Below are 18606 nucleotides of genomic sequence, written 5' to 3'. Positions count from 1 at the left end.
GACATATTTTTACAGAAGAGTTTGGTATGTATCTTCTGTGACTCATGTCAGTTGTGATGTTTTGTCTGCACCTTTTATATTTGGGTTTACAATGTTGTGTACCACTAGAATATTCTGTCTGTAAGACTGTGTCATTTCTTCATAATGTTGGCCCGTGTTCTTCAATTGTTCTACCACTAAACACGCATGCTGCTAATTATCACCAATTGTTTTTCTTCAGTTTGGCTGGGAATTTGTCCCAACTATTAAGCTTATCTTCCTTCATTGTTATCAGACCACTGCTAGACTGGTCCATCCATATAAAACTGCACATTTGCTAAGAATCTACTGGTCTCCTGAAAATTAGGACATTGGGGACAACATGCTACTTGTATTCCAGTTCCTTTGATATTACTTAAATGGAGCCTTGTTGATGTAGATGTTTTGATGTTCCTTGCTCTCCACCAAATGATGACATGCTATAACCACAGTCAAGTCCATTTCAGAAAGCATGTTTATTAAGGACAGGAATGTACGGACAGAACAAAACTGCCCCCTTTACTGAGGGTGCTGCTATTTATGCAAGTATTGCATATTCAAGAATATGCAGACTCTACAAATATAAGAAATTTGAAGAACCTTCTATAAGTGATAAATACTAAATAAAAAAATATTTGCTAGTGGTTAGGTTTGAACTGATGACACATGTCATGCCAGCGAAAGATGCTAATGGCTACTCCACATAGCTGGTGGCAGTATTATGGTCAGTTTTTATGTTATATCACTGTTTACCATGGGTCCTCTGAATGATGTGGTGGCACAGTTAGAATATATTTTCACAAATGCAAATCTCTTTAAACAGTGTCTCTCATCAACTTATTTTTAATGAACCAACTAATTCTATGAGAAAACATATGAGTTGCCTTTAGGGAACACACTCAGTGCAGTTGTAGAAAATTTTTACGTGGACTACCAAGGAGGAACCTACTAGTTGACTTAGGTACATTGATAACTTTCCATACATGGCCTCATGGAGAAACCAAAGTCAGTAAATTTCAAAATTTTGTTAATAATATTAATTCTAATGTAAATTTCACAATGGAAAAAAAGGAGATCAAATTTCATTTTTGCAGTGGAACTCCAGAGCACAAACTCTACTGAAAGCCCACACGTATGGGCAGATAGCTCCACAGAAATTCTGATCACCATCCAAGCAGAAAAGAGGAGTTATTAAAATGTTGGTGGATGGTGGTAAAAGAATCTGTGAGTCGCAGTGTTTAAAGGATGAACTCAATCATTTAAGAATTACTGTTAGAAGGAGTGGCTACTCTGACAAAGTGATAAATTGATCACTATATCCTAAAAGTTATGGTGTTTCTGCTTAAAAAGAACCAGCTAAAGGGAAAGTGATGTTTTACGTGAAGAAGGCTTTATGGTCTTTCAGCTATACAAATTCTGTTTCAAATTGTGTGTGGAAAACAATAAAAGACTGCAAGTAGGTATACATGTTATTGGAATTTGCAAAAGATAATGTATGATAGCAACAGGTAGTCAAACACATTGTTACATTTTGGCTCATTGTATTGGTTTTGTTTGATCTCAGAGAACAATATTAGATAAGAGAATATTACTTATGACATTTATTTAATAATTGTTTGCTGCTCCTAAATATTTGCAAATTATCAAGTCACTCAATTTGTGCCTTTTTCACCTTTGAAAATTTCCAGGTGACTCAGCTCACTGTCTTTTATATGTACTGTACACTTCCAAATGGCGTACTTTTCCAGTCTGATAAATATAATTTTCAGACATTGTTGATACGTTGGCATTACTTAGAGTGGAATTTGCAGCAGGTTTTAAAATTGTTGATCCATATGTTTGCTTCTTCTTACCCATCTATAGAATACCACAGAACTAAATGCTGCATTTGAGTAATGACTAGCAGAGGCATTGAAAGCTTAAAACTATTACATTTATTATTCTTTTAAAACAATCTTGTGATAGCTCTTCATTGAAACTGTTTCTACAAAACAGCACAATAATTCATACTGTTTTTATTCCTGTAACTTCAGTCTTTGCCCAGTATCGCAGACTAAGTCCAAGGAGCCAAGTGCCTCTGCTACACTGTTTTGCATCATTTGACAAAGTCATCTGTGCAGATGCTTGTGTTTTTAAATACATACTTACATTTTCAGTGAGACTTTTTCATCTCTTCATGTATTAGAACATGTCCTGTGTTAGCCATTGTAAGAAACAGGAAAAAGCCACTGCACTTTGGAAACAAAAACTCCAATCTAATTAACACCTAGAAAGTGCCAGTAGCCTGTCTCTCAAAGAGTGTTATTTGACTTATCACTTCCTGCCTCATACATGCTCTGAAATGACTGTGACAGGAAAATCAGAGAAATTTGAACCCATCTGGAGGATTGCTGACAACCATTTTTCCCACACACCATACATAAATTGAACAATAAAGAATGAACTACACCATCCCTTACTACACACGTTAGGGTTGTTTGTGGAGGATACATGATGTAGGGACATGTAGTAGTAGAACGCGCCCCAGCACACCTGTACTCACTACTTGGTGCCACTCTTTCACTCCTGCACTAACGAAGCAAGCTTGGATTCTACACATTTCACATGTGTATGCATTGAGAAGACATTTGATCATTAACACTGTACAGGTTCATGAGTTTCAGTAAAGGCTTAACAGAATTGCTGCACAATATATGTGACTAACATAATTTATAAGTTCACATAAATTAAACTTCATTTTGTACCCTGCTGAGGATAACAAGATCATTCCAGTAGATGTATTTTGTTCCACTTTTTTTTCTTCAATAAATGATAATTTGTGTAAAGATGTTATGTGAAAATTATTTTTAATGAACATAGTCATTTTATCATCAGCTTCAATTCATAAGTGGCATTAATGATTTCATATTTTAACTGCTGTTAGTAGTTAGATCTGATTGTAATGTATTCTCAAATGACATTGTCAGTGTTGGTATGATTGAGTGCACCTATATCTGAATATTCTGCGAGTTTTTTAGAATAGAGTTTTTAAATTTACTCTTTCTGATAAAAGATACAGGAGGAAGGCTGTATGCAGCCACATGTGGATACTGGACCATTCGTCGTGACAACACAATGACCATCTTGTCTTCATCTGAGTAATGGACCATACAGCTATTTTTGCAGCACTGCAACTGGTGTAGGTCTATCTGCAATTATGGTTTGACGTACTATGTGTGATAGTTTAGGGCACCGTTAGATATAGTGTTGGGTCTTGATTCTTGAATTTAAGGACAATCTGAGTAAAAAAAACACTACATGAAGGAAATTGTAGGGTCTGGGGTGCTATCCATTTTTTAGGGTTTCCCACATGCAGTTTTTCAGCAGGGCAGAGCATTCTTCAAAGACTATCAATGCCTCTGTTTACCTGGCCTGTGTTGTGTGTCAGACTTTCCTAGAATATATCTATAATACGGGAAATTTTTGAAGAATGTAAATAATTTTGGAGTAAAGATGACCACTCGATAAATAACAGAAGTGTTGAGTCACCAACAGGCATGCTCAAAAGAGAATTAAAACTTTGCCAGCTTTTGGAAAAAATCATGTGAAGAGCTAACACGCCTTTCCCAAAACACACACACACACACACACACACACACACACACACACACACACACCTTGTATTTGTACCGTAGCTCTTCATAGAATTTGTTATTCTCTTTTGAGTGTGCCTGTTGATGACTCAACACTTCTGTTATTTAGAGAGTGGTCGCCTTTCTCCTCAAAGCTTGCACAATTCTCTGTTTTGCTTCCCTGCTATTGACTCAATGCTTCTACTACTCACTGAGTGGTCTCCTTTACTACTAATTTATTTTTTCTGGGATGTAGTTGGACATCATCATTCAGCAACCACCATTAAATCTTAAGTGACTTACATACAAGCCATATGGCGGAAAATTATGCATCCAGACACTCTATGTTTCCATGCTACCATATTTAGAGGTCCTGGTTGTAACAGGCAAGAACTCCAAACTATTTTGGGTACGCAGCCAGAGAACTGTAGACTTTAGTAATGCAAATAATTTCTGTATTGTCATTTTCCTAGTCTGTGGTTCAACATTCATTTCAGTCACATGTATCCTTCTGGGTGTTGCAATTTTCATGAACATTGATGTATGTGAACTGTACATTGCAGAAACATATTACCACATGGGTTTGCATTTCTTCTCAGTCTCTCCAAAACATTCCTCGAAACTTGAAGTACATTGTGTTTGCTTCCTCAAGATTTTGTATTATAATACAGTGAAATGCGTGAATAGCATTTTGTTAGATAGGGGAACTGCAGTCTGGTTTTTGGCACCAGTACCATTTTGCTTAATTTATAAATTTCCAACCATTGTTTGTGGTGTGGTGTGTTTGTTATTTTATACCAGTTAACTTCGTTTTTATTGTTAGGAATGTTCTTGTGCCATATGCACAATTTTATATTCTTGCTCATTGCTCATTTCCCATTCCAAGCTTATGCAATCCCAACCATTTTGTTGAAAGTGTAATTTATACTGTTCTCATACTGAAAATACATATAAACTGCAGATCAAATTTCTTTATTAGTGCTCAGTTGTTTCCTAATGAGCAAATGCTCACACAAATGGGGTTCACATGTCTCTCTTGATAACAGTTATGGCAGTCATTCGGTGCTCTCTTCTGTGATGGTCTACAAACTACCTGGCCAGTTAGTTAGCCTGCCTTGGAATGCATGTGGTTTCTGTAGACAGGTAATATCGTACTACTTTTCCTTACCAGTTTCCTCATCTAGTATGCAACAATCCAGTTACACATGGTGTTTAGTTGCATGAACCTATTATCATTGCGAGTCATTTATGGTTGAAGTTAGTGAGGTTATGAACCATGGTCATTTTCATAATGGTCTGTGGTATTTAGTCCTTAATTTTCACAAATCCCAAAATTTCTCTTCAGTTGATGAGAAATATGTAGAATCAACGGGTAACATGTTTGTCTTAAAAATTTCTCATTGGCCTGTCTTGCAGCATTATCTATATCCTTGTGTAAGTGTGCCACTTACTTGTTTAATGTCAAATATTTTTTACCATTTGCTGCTTAGTATGAATTTCCATTGTCAGTCTTTTGAATCAGATTTTACGTGGCAAGTCACAGTTCATCATTAGGCATGTTTTAATGGATTTTATATTAAGTGCATTCTTCACTCATTTTATGGGGTAATCTTGGCTGCCATGTAAAGTGCACAAACATTTTCTTATTTTAATTACTTGTAAATGCTCCTGTGATTAAGGTAACTGGAAGGTGGAGTTATTTCAATATACAGTTATTTCTTTCCGAGCTTCACATAGTTCGCATTTTCAGACCCAGTTCAAAAGATGGTCAACTTCCTCATATGTCTGTGGTCTCTATTGAAGTGTAATAGCTACTTTTCCTCAATTTCTTCCATTGTATCATACTACAAAAATAAGGACTCTTTATTAAATTACATATACCACTCATATGTTGCCAAGAAAATCATATATTATTAATGAAGTGTTTTTTCTCAGAATGCTCACAATTTAAACGATTCCTTTGGTGCCCTTATTAGAAGTGACTTCCTCTGTCAATGAAAACTTTGTTATTCATACTAAAGTAACTTGGTTTCTTCCCTTTCTCGATCCCCACTTTAAGAAATATTTGTCAGTTTTTAGATTTTTCTTTTAATTTAATTAATTTGTTTTTCATTGAATGCAATTAATCCTTTCTTTTGCACAGTTTAGTCAATACTATGTTTGGGTTTTTGTGTATTTGTGATCTCAGGTGCCATTGACACAACTCCATTGATCTTTCCAGTTATTTCTTCAACTTTGCATTTCATTTTTTCAGCTGAATAATTCACTCATACAGTTGTCTTGCTTATTGAGGGACATGCTCCATTAGTTAACACAATTGTCCTTGGATAGCTTTGTCTGTGAGTGTGCAAATCATTGTTCACAAATGTTAGGATTTATGTCTTTGTTTTGAAATCTCTTCTCATGTTTTCATTCTTGAAGTTTGTTCACCATTGTCCCTTGGAATTTTGAGCCAGTGTGGACACCCCATTTTGTTGCATAATTTGCCTGTGACTAGTATTTATGTTTGATATGCATATACCTTAGTAGATGCAGATAAAGGCATGAGCTGGACAGAGAGTTTAGACCTGATGCCAGCACAAAAGGCCAGTATTTTCATCTGGTACCTCATGGTCTCAAAAGACATTTTCAAATTGAAAAATTGTAGTAAGTAGGTATCAGCATTTTTATGACAGGAGAATATGGTGCTCAGATTTTATCCTGCTTAAGAAATGACCCAAATTTATTTTTTCATGATAAATTTATGGGAGAGTTATTACCTTTTTTTCCATTAGGAAAGTTTGAGTGTTGTAGTGTATGAAACTAGAATGTGTGCAATCTTTTTGAAACTCCTATATTCCAAAGTACACCATGTTGAAACTCAAAATAAGCAAGGAAAAGTGGAGAGAGAGAGAGAGAGAGAGAGAGGGGGGGGGGGAGGGAGGGAGGGGGGGAGAGAGGGAGGGAGGGGGGGAGAGAGGGAGGGAGGGGGGGAGAGAGGGAGGGAGGGGGGGGAGGGGGGGGAGAGAGGGAGGGAGGGGGGGAGAGAGGGAGGGAGGGGGGGGAGAGAGGGAGAGAGAGAGAGATTGATTGATTGATTGATTTTTACAAAGTATTGGCACAATCCATATTACAAAAGATCCTTGCATTCAGTTGGTGAAAAAGCAATGAAACCTTCCTAGGATTTGTTTGGTGATTACAAAGCTCTTTTCATCTAAGCATAAATTAAAATTTAAAAGTGACATACAAATTAAGCTTGTAGCCGGTATGATTTTCATAGCGCTCATTGTCACAACATTCGAATGTAAAAGTAGTATGCTATACAACGTTTCAAACAAAATCTGCAAAAAATGCAACATGAGTATGTAAACAATACACCAGTCACATTAATCATTATAATTTCTGATGTCAATATTTTGTGATTGCAATGCTTTGTTGTTCTGTTTCAGGGCTGTATGTGATGATTACTTTAAGGGCCTCCCTGAAAAAGAAAAGATACTAAAGTTTTCTTCACCAAAAGTACTTCGTCTCTTAGAAATCATCAAGCAGTTTAAACCTGTCCGATGTCTTTGTGTTAGAGAAGAAAATCAGTCTGTAAAAGACACTAAAATATGTACTGTTCCTGAATGTTGTGGTGTGATTAAAAACAGAGAATTTCCAGAAGAAACTATTTCTGTATTAAGTTATGACAGATCTTTACTCCTGTCACTAAACTTTTCGCCAAGTGTTGATGCAATCAAAATTCAGAATCAAGTGAAATGCAAAGACTTACCCTTCAGTATATGTGATACAGCTGAATGCCAAAGAATGCCCAATCACATATATGATAATAACAGCATGAACTGTTTTATAAAGCATCGTTCATTTCCTGTTTGCATATACAACTGTTCTCTACGGACCTGTGGAGATGAAGACATTCGCGGAAAGCATGTCCACATGAATGGTAGTACTCTGAAGATTGTTAGTGAACAATTTTCAATAGCCAACGTGTTACGAAATGTTTGGAATTCGTGTAGGAGGAGCTTGCATTCCAGTTCAGAAAGTTTGTGTCATGTTGAACTAAATAAACTGTCTCCTGTGAGCTTATTAAGAACTTTGCATATCAATAATTGTGACTGTATTCATTGTAAATACCATGCTTATGTTTCCTTACATGAGGGATATAGTGAAGAACATAATGTGGATGAATGTGTTGTTAGTGTGTTGTCAAAGAATGACATATCCACTTTCTGTGAGAATTTGAGTAGTGAAGTGTCTTTAAATAATACAGTGACAAAATCATATTTTGATAACTATGATGATCAGAAGAGTGAGCCTTCCACTCCCTGCAGAGCAGTGATTGGAAGAGGACGTTCATCGAAACAACTACGAAAGGCTGGACCTGGATCTGGAAAGTTCGATGTTCAAGGCAGAAATTTCCGAAGTGCCTTGCAGGATGATGCAGATGCACTTTGTGGCATAGTGTTCGTTGAGAGGAAATTCACAGCTAAGATCCTGTATCACCTTTTAAATGTTAGTTTTTGCAAAATTATGTTTCCTCTTTATGTTGTTTCAAACTATGTATAAATTGAAAGATTTTGCCTGCACATCTAATTGCATATGTGCAGTGAAACATTAGAAAGAAATAGAAATATTTTGAGTGCAATGTATAGTTTTCTGTGTTTACAGAGATAAGGTTAGTAGATAATCAGTTTCTAATGAATTTCATAGTGCCACAGAAATGATTCTTGCGTTATACAGCAGAAATAGTTCCTAAGTTACCTATAACATGTAGTTATGTGTTGTCTTTCTGTGCTCTACTTCCCTGAACAACCTTGCATGATCTCAGCATAGTTTATTGGAATCACAGCCTGGTGAATTCATATCTTACCTATATCATGTATAACTATATTTCTTATAACGTATTTCATTAGAACATATAACCCAAATCAGAGAGGCTTATAGAAGTTGCTGCCCAGGATCAAATACATCCTGCATGTATGTGCTAAAAAACTTGCGTTCTTCATACATGACAGATAAATTCTGTTTTCATGTATCTCCAACAGGGATTTGGGACTGTACACTATTCTATATGTTCATATGAAATATGGTGCTAAGTGTGGCATTGGCACAAAGAATTTTGAATGGATAAAGGCTAATATGTAATTAATTCTGATAGGGAAGTAATAGCTTAACATGCAGTTGGTAACCAGGTAATTAAAGATCTGTCATTATGCATAAGTGATGTTAATCAAGTACATGCAATTTTTTTCTTTTTGTACTTATAATGACTCTTAATAAGTGTGTTACTCAATCCACAGTAAATCTACTTCTTTCAGAACTGCCATTTTCACATAAACGTTATTCAGTAATTATGTATTTACCAATTCACATTACGTGGGTTGAAGATGTGTGCAGGATGTGGTCCAGAATCGAAGTCCTAACATTTTTTGTCAGCAGTCTTATCAACTGGTTCATTTCATTACACGTTTCACTGCAGAGTGGTGGATTCCATTCCCAAGCCTAGTTTTTATTGTACATTGCTTTTGCCATCTCTGACATACGGAATGGAAATTTCAACAAGTCTGGCTTGGAATATCACTTCATTTCATTTACAAAACTTAACTTTTTTTAGTCACTTTTGTTACCATAATTAGTTTATCCATGGTGAATTTCAAAAACATGATGTTGAAATGCAAACTGTCAAATTATTCTGTGTTGAAAAGTAATGGAAGCAGAAAAAAGTATAATGGTTCGTAAATTTTATTAAGATAGTCACAGACCTATATCTTTCCCATTGCAATATGGGTAAACTTAAGTTTCATGTATTTACTCCTTGAAAGATTACATGCAACAAGCCCCACATATCTGAAATGGGAACATTTAGACAAAAGGTAACAAACGTTCAGAGAACATGAATTCAGTTCTCCATCTGGTCATTCAGATTTATGTTTTCTGTTGTCTTCCTAAACCACTTAAAACAAACACCAGGATGATACCTTCGAAACATGACACAGACTTCCTCAGATTCTCCTATCTGATCTTGATGTCCATTTCTAATGGTAATAAAAGATTGCAAAAACTCACTTTGGTTGAATGGTACAATTCAGTGAACAGATCAAAAGCTACCGTACAGTGGATAAGTCTGATGTTAAGAGCAAAGATAATTGACAGAAACACAAAATATTAAATTCTACCTATGAAAATATATTCAAATATTATGATTCTGTTGCTGTATCACTTTTTTAATGGTTTACAAACTCAACACTGAATGATACTGAAATAAGTACTCCTGGTCTTGAGAAACAATTATGAATATTCAAATAGATCTAGGAACCTGGCCCCGATGGAATTCGTTTCCTTTCTTTGCCTTTCCTTTTAGATTTTTACCTCAAATGTGCTGCAGAATTAAGCCCTCTCTGATCTAATGTTTCTCAAGAATCTCGTGCACTGTGAATAATCTTGTATGACTGGCAAAGAACACAAGTCATTTTTGTTAATAAAAGAAAAGATAAAGTAATTGTTACACAGAACTACAGGCCAGTTTCCCTAATGTCTGTCTGTTGCAGAATCCTACTGCATAATGTAAACTTAAACCTTATGACATTGCATGAGGACCTTCTCTCAAAGAAGCAATACATAATTTGTGTAAAACACAACTGGCTTTATTCTCCTTACAGGGTGATTTTGTTAAATGAACACAAGTTGTAGAAAACAATAACTGAGAGAATAAAGAGGAAAACAGCTCATATGGACATACAGCCCACACTGGAGAGGGTGCAATGTTGTACACAATGGCAGCACACTCACTCATCAGTACTGGGGGGCATCCACTTCACCCTGAAGCAGACTCACTCTGGCGTGGCCATGTGTCGTGTAGTGCAGCACTGAGAGATGACGGCCTGGTATACCAACTGGAATCAGGCCAGGATGGTCTTTATATGTGGAATGGCAGATGGCAGCAGGACTATATCAGGACAAGTATTCCTACTGACAGCAATTGCTCCACAAACTGTTTACAACAGAGTTTCATCATTTGTATGACAAGCACTCATTATGCTTGTGCCACCATTCGATTGCAGGATGACACTTTTGAATATGCACATCAATCACTGCTGCATAGTGTTCATGCATGCTTAGAGGCATGAGGGGGCTGCTTCAAACACCTTCTCTAACGGTAGCCTCATTACATCATGTCAGGTACCATGCTTTACTGTACAGGCATTATGAATTAATAAATATGATAGACACTATGCATTTTCGGCCACATGCCCCTAAGATTTTTTTTTTGCACCCCTTCCTCTCAGGGGGCTGCAGTTTTTCTCCATTTACCAACATCATCATGTATATATCTTGTTAACAGTATATGCAGGTGAACAGATGGATAAACTCTTCATTGGTTTTTTGAAGGTGTTTGACACTACCACATTATTGAGTGGTAACTGAGATACAGGCTTATATCCTAACAAAAATGTGATTAATTCGACGAATTTTAACGTGATATAGCCCAGTAAATTATAGTGCATGGCAGTGTTCAACAGAAATGAAATTTATATTGCATGTGTCTCAAGGATGTGTAATATACATAAACAATTTCTCCGATAAAGTCAGCAGTACTCCTGGTTGTTCATTGACAATGTTGTTGTCTACAGAAAAGTATTGTAAGGAAGTACAGAATGATTAATAAAGCATTTCCACACATTGTATTGAATGACAGACTTCTTTAAATATGGACATTTGCAAGATCATGCCTAGAACAGAGTGAAAGAATACAATATCTTCCGGTGATGAGCGGCTTCCACATCATTTAAATATCTTTGGATCATATTACAATTCTTTAAATATCTTGTATCATGTTAAGATTCAATATGGAATAGGAAACTGGTAGTAAGAAAAATGGACTGAAGACTCAATTTGATTTGGAGAGTTATAGAAAAGTATAGAGGAATTTTCATACTAGATGCTATGAGCAAAATTGTAAAGTGCTGCTTCAGACTTTGAAGTTCATATCAAGTAAGCATCACAGTAGACATCGAATGAATTTAGGGAAGTGCTACGGAAATGGTAATGGCTCAGTGCTGCTCATGCAGAATGCAGTAGAAATACTCATGGAATCCTTCTTCCTCGTGGGTTACACCTACCAACTATTTATAGTCTGTCATTCTACATATTTGTTGTGCTTCTCAAACATTCCCCCCCCCCCCCCCCCCCCCCCCCAGTTTATTCTATAGCATGCTCGTGGTTGTCTAGAGGGTAGAGCACTAGACTGTGGCCCTGGTGCTTCCAGGTTCAATTCTGGATAGGGATGGGCATTTTCATCCTTCCAGTGCCTCCAGGACATCCAAATGAGTATTGGGGATTTTTCTCAAAGGTAAAATCCCATCCTAGTACGTGGGATACACACAGGCTGCAGTCAGACTGAGTGTCTGGTGACAGAGTTGTGTCATAGGCATTACCTTTATGTTATAGCATGTTTTGGCAGACTCAGATCACATTTCTGAAGACATGGTTATGCAAATTAATGTATTTAAGAAAGATCTTCTGTTCTTACAAATCACTGGAATGAGGAAAGAAGCAGCATTGGACAGAGGATGGGCCACATAGGCAAGGTGTCAAGACACTGTATCTTAGATTACAAAATTACAAACTTGTGTTATTTGTTCGGGCCTCCACAGTAGGTATAACATTCTGAATACATGGTTAGGGCTTCAGAGGTATAGGTAAGAGTTATAGAACATTGTGCCCACATGATAGGAGTGAAAGGATATAGTTTGGCATAGGATAAAGTGTGACCACCATGAGTGGTGGAAGAAGGTACAGGACCAATTATGAGAGGAGGTAGCTGAGAAAGATAGTGAGATGTTTATTTGGAGTCTATAAAGACAATATTGAAGTAAGAGGCAAGATGTATGAATCTAGTTGGGAGGTGAATAAGAAGGAAATGAATGGCAACAAGAACCATGAATGGGAATAGGAAGGGGAAAGAAATAAGTGAGGAACAGGGGCTAACAAGATAAAGACCTTGGAGGTCTGCAGAATTGAAGGATTTATTGAATGTGCAGTTCTCACCTGCTACATTCAGAAAAGTGTATTTGGTTGAGGAATACATCCAGATATCAGGAATATTGTGAAGGAGCCACTGAAACTGACCACGTCATGCTGAGAAGCATACTCTACAACAGTGTAGCTTAAGTTATCATTGGTTACAGCTCACAATGGGCTTTGATACAGCTGAGCAGTTGGTGTGTGACCATCTACACACAGAAAGGTATATAGTGGTTGCTGTGAAGTTTATATGAAACTGGATCTTTTACAAGGGTATGATAAATGAGCAAATAGTTGGGAGCACAAGTGCTGTAAAGACAAATTTTGTACTTGGGGTGCATAGTAAAATACTACTTTTAGGCAGAATTTTGAAAGGCTTTGTCTTATTTTGGTGTAGAGTAGATGTCAGGGTCACATTGTGGAAAAGGGAGTCAGGAATTGGGGTGGGTGGTGGTGGTGGTGGTGGTGGTGGTGGTGGGGGGGGGGGGGGGGGTTGCCACTTTCATGGTTGATTATCCAGTATGTGTAAAGAACTAAGAGCATGGAAGGATGTGGCACAAGAGATTCATGTGTCATCCAGGTGAGGAGAGTGGAGCCATCAAACATTTTAGAAAAGGGACTGATTTTTCACTGCAGGTGTCTCAACTTTGAGTGGGAAAGCTGTAAAAGGAGAACACTAGTATGAATGCAGTGTAGTCTCCTATAACTACTCTTCAGAATTTGATTTCTGTAGCTATAATTTTACCTCTATTGTAGCCCTTAAAGACTTGTTGTGTTATTGTCTCACAGGGTACCATGTTAATCTTCATACAGCAGTTTTTGTTAGTTTTCTTCCTGTTATGCCAATAGGTTATCTTGACTAGATAGTGATTCTTGATGTCTGTCTCTTATTTATTTGCATCCAACAAAATTTAAATATAATTTTTGCTGTAAGAACTGTTCTGACATATTTTTGAGCAGTTTATTTTTTAGGGTTTCATACCGTACCTGGTAAAAACGGAATCCTTATAAGATCACTTTGTTGTCCATCTGCCTGTCCATCTTGAGAGACCCATTTTTCTAAGGAAATGGTGTATGTATTAAGTTGAAATTTGTGTCAGATACTAAGGTCTACAGTCCCTTGCTGGTGTAAAAAAATCCAGCTTGTAAGTCAGTGTAGTGAAAAGATACGGCCATTTATGCCACATATTTTGATACTCGCAGACTCACTTGTCAAAACCTAGAGCTGAATTGTCAGTGCTGGGCCTGGTGGTCTGGCAATAAAGCACAATATTATCATCTTTATACATAGTTAAGTTTGCGCAGAACCTGCAGACCATGAATCCTACTCACACTTGACTATTTTTGGGGCCGTTGTTTTGTTTTATTTCCCGATATTTCGTAGTTACAGTTGCAAGCTTTTGGTGGTATACTCATTTCCTCGAGTTATCTACAGAGAAGGTGATAGTGATCTGGTCATAAAATTTGAGTTGAATTTGTATTTTTGACAGAACTACAGTGCCCTGTTTTTTTACCATATCACCTAAGTTGACTTTGCCTTTGTAATTAAATTTCCACACCATTATCTAACAATATAAAATAATTATTAAAGACCTTATGATTTCTTTGTTGGAAGTAGGAATGGGTGTTGCATGAATGAGTTGTTCAGAATGAATGCTCGGCTTGTATAAAGTGTGAACTAACCATTCAGTTCAACAAATTGATATTTCCAGTACCTCACAATTCTCACACTTCTTACTATTCACAACTCATTTGATTTGGCTGTGGCTCACTTGCCCACTCTCTTTCCCAGTCCGTTTACATCAATGCTGTGTCACTCGTTCCACCTTCTCTTCATAGATCCATCCTCTCTACCAGCTGTGATCTTACACCATTAAAGATATAAACAGAGACACTAACAGTGTTAGCACAGTCATTATGCAAGTAAAATGCCTGTGTTCTGAGTCAGGAAGTGAAGCATGCACAGAATCCATGGCCAAAAGATAATCCTCATTGTAGAAATGTTTGTCATATCATAACTTAAATAATAACATAAATGACACTTTGAGGATTAGTGTAATTAAATTAAAAAGATATTTAAATGAATAAGAATAAACAGATGGGTATCATTTCTGAAGTGAATGTTTAGAGATTTCCATTTAGAAACATGATTTGTTCCACTCTTTTCCTGTCAGGCAATTTCTTCTGTCTTCTATAAGGTGTCCTGTGTTTGAGAACGCTCTTTCACACAGTGTGTAGGTTTGCAACAATACAGAGTCGCATTTTTGCAAGTTCAAAGATTGACAGGTATACTGACTACCATTCAGACCACCACTGGACTGCCTTCTCTCTATAGCAGAGGTTCTTGCAGATATTTGCCAACTTCCATTATTGCAGCAGATCTTGGATATGAATTACTCTGCTGCCTGGAAAATGCCTCATCAAATTCAACCCAGAGATATGAAGTAGATTGGTGATTGGGACTGGGGTTTTTGTAGTAGCAGTGGATGCATCCATTGCATATTTCTCATAATGCCTGATCAGGTTTAATTTTACTGTCCCACTAGAATTTTTATCAGAAAATTCGTCTAATTTGAACCAGGGATTCAATGAGTTGCTTCTGTGAAAGTTGAATATTTTGCTATACTGAAAATTGGTGGTACTCCATCAGTCATCTGCTGCACATCACCACGAATTTCAGTGTTACTGACAACTCTGTAACACCATATTTCCGATGAGTAGAAATCTGTGGATAATTGATAGTTTTGAGTAACATCAGATAATTCTTGACATCAGCTATTATTTGCAGTGTATCAGAGGTTGAATTCCACCTTGTTGTGGTATCATGTTTTAGTGCCAGGACAGTCTTTTCAACTGTTCCTGCATCATTTCGAGTTTCATGCTGGTCTGCTAACTACTTTTAAAAGATCAAAGATTTTTTAACTTTGTTTAGAATGAGATGAATGTGCTGAATACCATTTTGAACAGTTAATGTCAGCGTTGTGCAAAACAGGGAATATGTTTCCAGTCTGTGAGTCTTATAGCTGGCACAATATTGGCAGTATTATATCTAACTACACACATGACATTTTCTTCAGTGTCCCGTTCCAAGATAACACATCACAGTTCTTCGGAAAGGTTCTCTAAAGTGTACCTTTCATCATATTTAAAGCGCCTGAGGAAGGAAGATGCCACCTCCAGGTCTTTAACAAAGTATGCTCTGATTTCTGATTGAAGTCCACCCATCCATCGTCAGCACAACTGCTTCTGCAGTATTAATTTTTGTTTTCGTTACTTCCTTTGTCATGGCATACTGTTGCTGAGGAAGTGTGTTGGAAATGGTCTTCCGTAAGTGCTATTTGGTTTACCTATGATCTTTTGAAAACACCTGCTGTCAGCTACACTAAAGAGCAGATAACCTAACCACAATCTCTAGAAACGTAACATCTATCTTCTGGTTTCTTTTGTTAGACATAGGCTCCACAAAGCACATAGCCAATGTTTCTTGATATTGAGATAAGCTTATTACTGTTGAAGTGGCACTGTTATCCTCTGGCTCTGGCTGCTGTTCGGTTCTGGCAGTTGTTGAGGTCGGTTGCACATCATCTGGGTTATCTTTCGAAGAAATGTTGAAAGGTGCAGGAGCTGGAGGCACTAAATTCCTGAGAGACAGACAGACAGACAGAGACACTGTTTGATGCATCATACGAACATAATGAGCAATTTTAAATGTATTTCCTCCTCTGTATGAAACAGATCTTGAGCAAAAGTTGCGTTTGACTTCCCAATCACGTAAACTGGTGAAGAAATCTCAAATTTCACTACTTTTCCATGATAGTGAGCTGTTAGCCATAGTGAAACAGTGAACAGAAACAAAAACACCCCAGGGAAAGGGGTGGCTCCTTCATGCCCTTTTTTGCCACCCCCTGCAGCCTTTTTATGCTGATTCTGAATGGTGGTGTGTCTAGAATGGTTTCCTCAGCCTTTTTTCACATGTCGACACCTTGTTGTTTGAAGTGTTATTGAGCCTGAGGATGACGTCGCAGGGTTCACGCTTTTGCACCATTACAGAAGAAGGTTATAGGCACATTAGAGCCAGGTTTCAAACTTGAGCATCACAATAGTTGGGGATTACGATGTTGCGAAAAAGTAATCCTATGATTGTGTTGCGCATTGTAGTTTAGTATTGCTTACTTTTTGAATCCAATAATGATAATGATGGTGATGTTACTGTCATTAGAGAGAATACTGAATTTAAAAAAAAATTATCAATTTTTGGGGGGGGGGGGGGGGGGAGGAGGAAGAGGAGGGGTACTCGATTTTGTTTACCTAGGCATAAATTGTGCGTGATACAGTACATTTTGAGTTTTATCTCCATAAATACTCACTATAGTTTTCTATATCTAGTAAGAAAGCATATAAGAAGTAATTCTGGTAAAATTTATTTTAATTTCATAAGTGAGCCCATTCTGATACACAGATTTACTATAAAAGTACAAATAAATATAAAACTTCTTTCATATGCCTTTTGTTGTACTAGAAACATTCTTTTCCTGTAACTATTCACTGAAATCTCATAAATGATGTAAACTATCGATGAAAAGCTACACATGTTAACAGCAGACATTATTTCATGCATAAAGCAAAGTTAGAGGGATTTTGTTTCAATGTGATAGAGATACATTTTGGTGTGTTCAAACATTATAAGCATGACTGTTATAATGGTGTAATTTTTGCTTGTTACTTATCCTTTGTGATTACTATTCATTTCTAGAACTATATTTACAGTATTGTTTTGAAGTTTTGCCTTAGTATACAAGAAATTACTGCCCAGCTCTTTAAGCTCCCATTCATAGTCACAAAACATAATGAAAATTTTCTTAATGGAAGTGAATATAGTTTCATATATTGCTTCTGTTAGATCATTTTATGCTATAGGATTCAAATATTTTTATATATTATTTGTAACTTGTACTTATACATCACAAGTAACACAAAGATTTTTTTGAATAAAAGCTATAAAAAATGCAACACACAGAATCATTGTGGACATTGTTCCTACCTCTGAAACATTGATTCATTCAGTATCATATGCTTTTAAACCTCACAGATGTGATATTTAAAGCCTGCTGCTGTCATACTTCATGCATTTAAATGTCAAGTGGAACCCACATATGATAGGAAATTCAGTTGTGTTCATCACCATTTATTTTCAATTCATAACTAAGTGCAAGTAATGTGAATTTGCACAAAAAGCAACACCTATGTGCAATGCATGCCAATAGTGGCAGCAGTACTGATGGGTTGCTTGCATTGATCAATGGAAAATACTTCTTCAGTGACCAATATCAGGTCGATAATTAGCCATGGGTCTAAGTTCAGGGCAGCTTGTTCCATGGCATGGCAATGTTTAGAGGGAAAAAAAGTTGATTTAGCGAGATGGAGATGAAAAAATATGCATACCAAACTTCCTTGGAACCAAGCATTGTGCAAGGATGGTCATATTCAATACAATATTTTCCCCAATACAGTGCTTTTGTGCTTGTTGTCATCATTAATGTTTTATGTTAGTGTGACACTGTTTTACATTACTGTTGTAGGAATCTGAAAAGTTGGTACATGAGTCACTGTCATCTTCCAGTGTAATGTTTTGTGGACTCGGTCCTCATTGATTACGTTCTTATGTAGTTGAAAGAATTTCTTGGTGCCATTAATTTATTGCAATTCCTGATACATAATATTTCAACGTCTTTAGGCAGATTTGTGTGCATTGTTTGTTTTAATCCATTTTCATCAAGTGCAGTATCAGAATAAATGATAGGAAGTGATTAAGTGTTGCTTGTTTCAGAAAGTTAACAGGTCAGGTCAGAAAAAGATGAGATATTTTATTCAAGTGTCAAAAGCTAATAACTTATAAAACAGGAAGGAGCATACAGCCATCATCATCATCATCATCATCATCATCAGTTCCTTTATTGTGGATGGTCCAGGCTAC

General features: G+C 36.8%; 1 protein-coding gene across 4 annotated transcripts in view; it reads left to right on the top strand.

Moving 5' to 3' along the window:
• The window catches only part of LOC126299079 (endoribonuclease Dcr-1-like), a 262481-nt gene that overhangs the window by 132081 nt on the left and 111794 nt on the right, over positions 1-18606 (top strand). For 3 of the 4 annotated variants that reach the window (XR_007552718.1, XM_049990749.1, XM_049990750.1), the window contains exon 9: positions 7058-8120. Coding sequence is in view for 3 of the 4 variants with exons in the window: in XM_049990749.1 (XP_049846706.1) it covers positions 7058-8120 (1063 nt within the window). In the remaining variant the exon portion in view is untranslated. Of the gene's footprint in view, positions 1-1298; positions 1475-7057; positions 8121-18606 lie in introns of those variants that run through there. The other variant, XM_049990751.1, reaches the window with a different exon arrangement.

Source organism: Schistocerca gregaria, chromosome X, assembly GCF_023897955.1.
Source record: "Schistocerca gregaria isolate iqSchGreg1 chromosome X, iqSchGreg1.2, whole genome shotgun sequence".
Classification (NCBI taxonomy): Eukaryota; Metazoa; Arthropoda; class Insecta; order Orthoptera; family Acrididae; genus Schistocerca; species Schistocerca gregaria.
The sequence above is the reverse complement of the archived record's forward strand: the minus strand, read 5'-3'. Positions and strand labels throughout refer to the sequence as shown.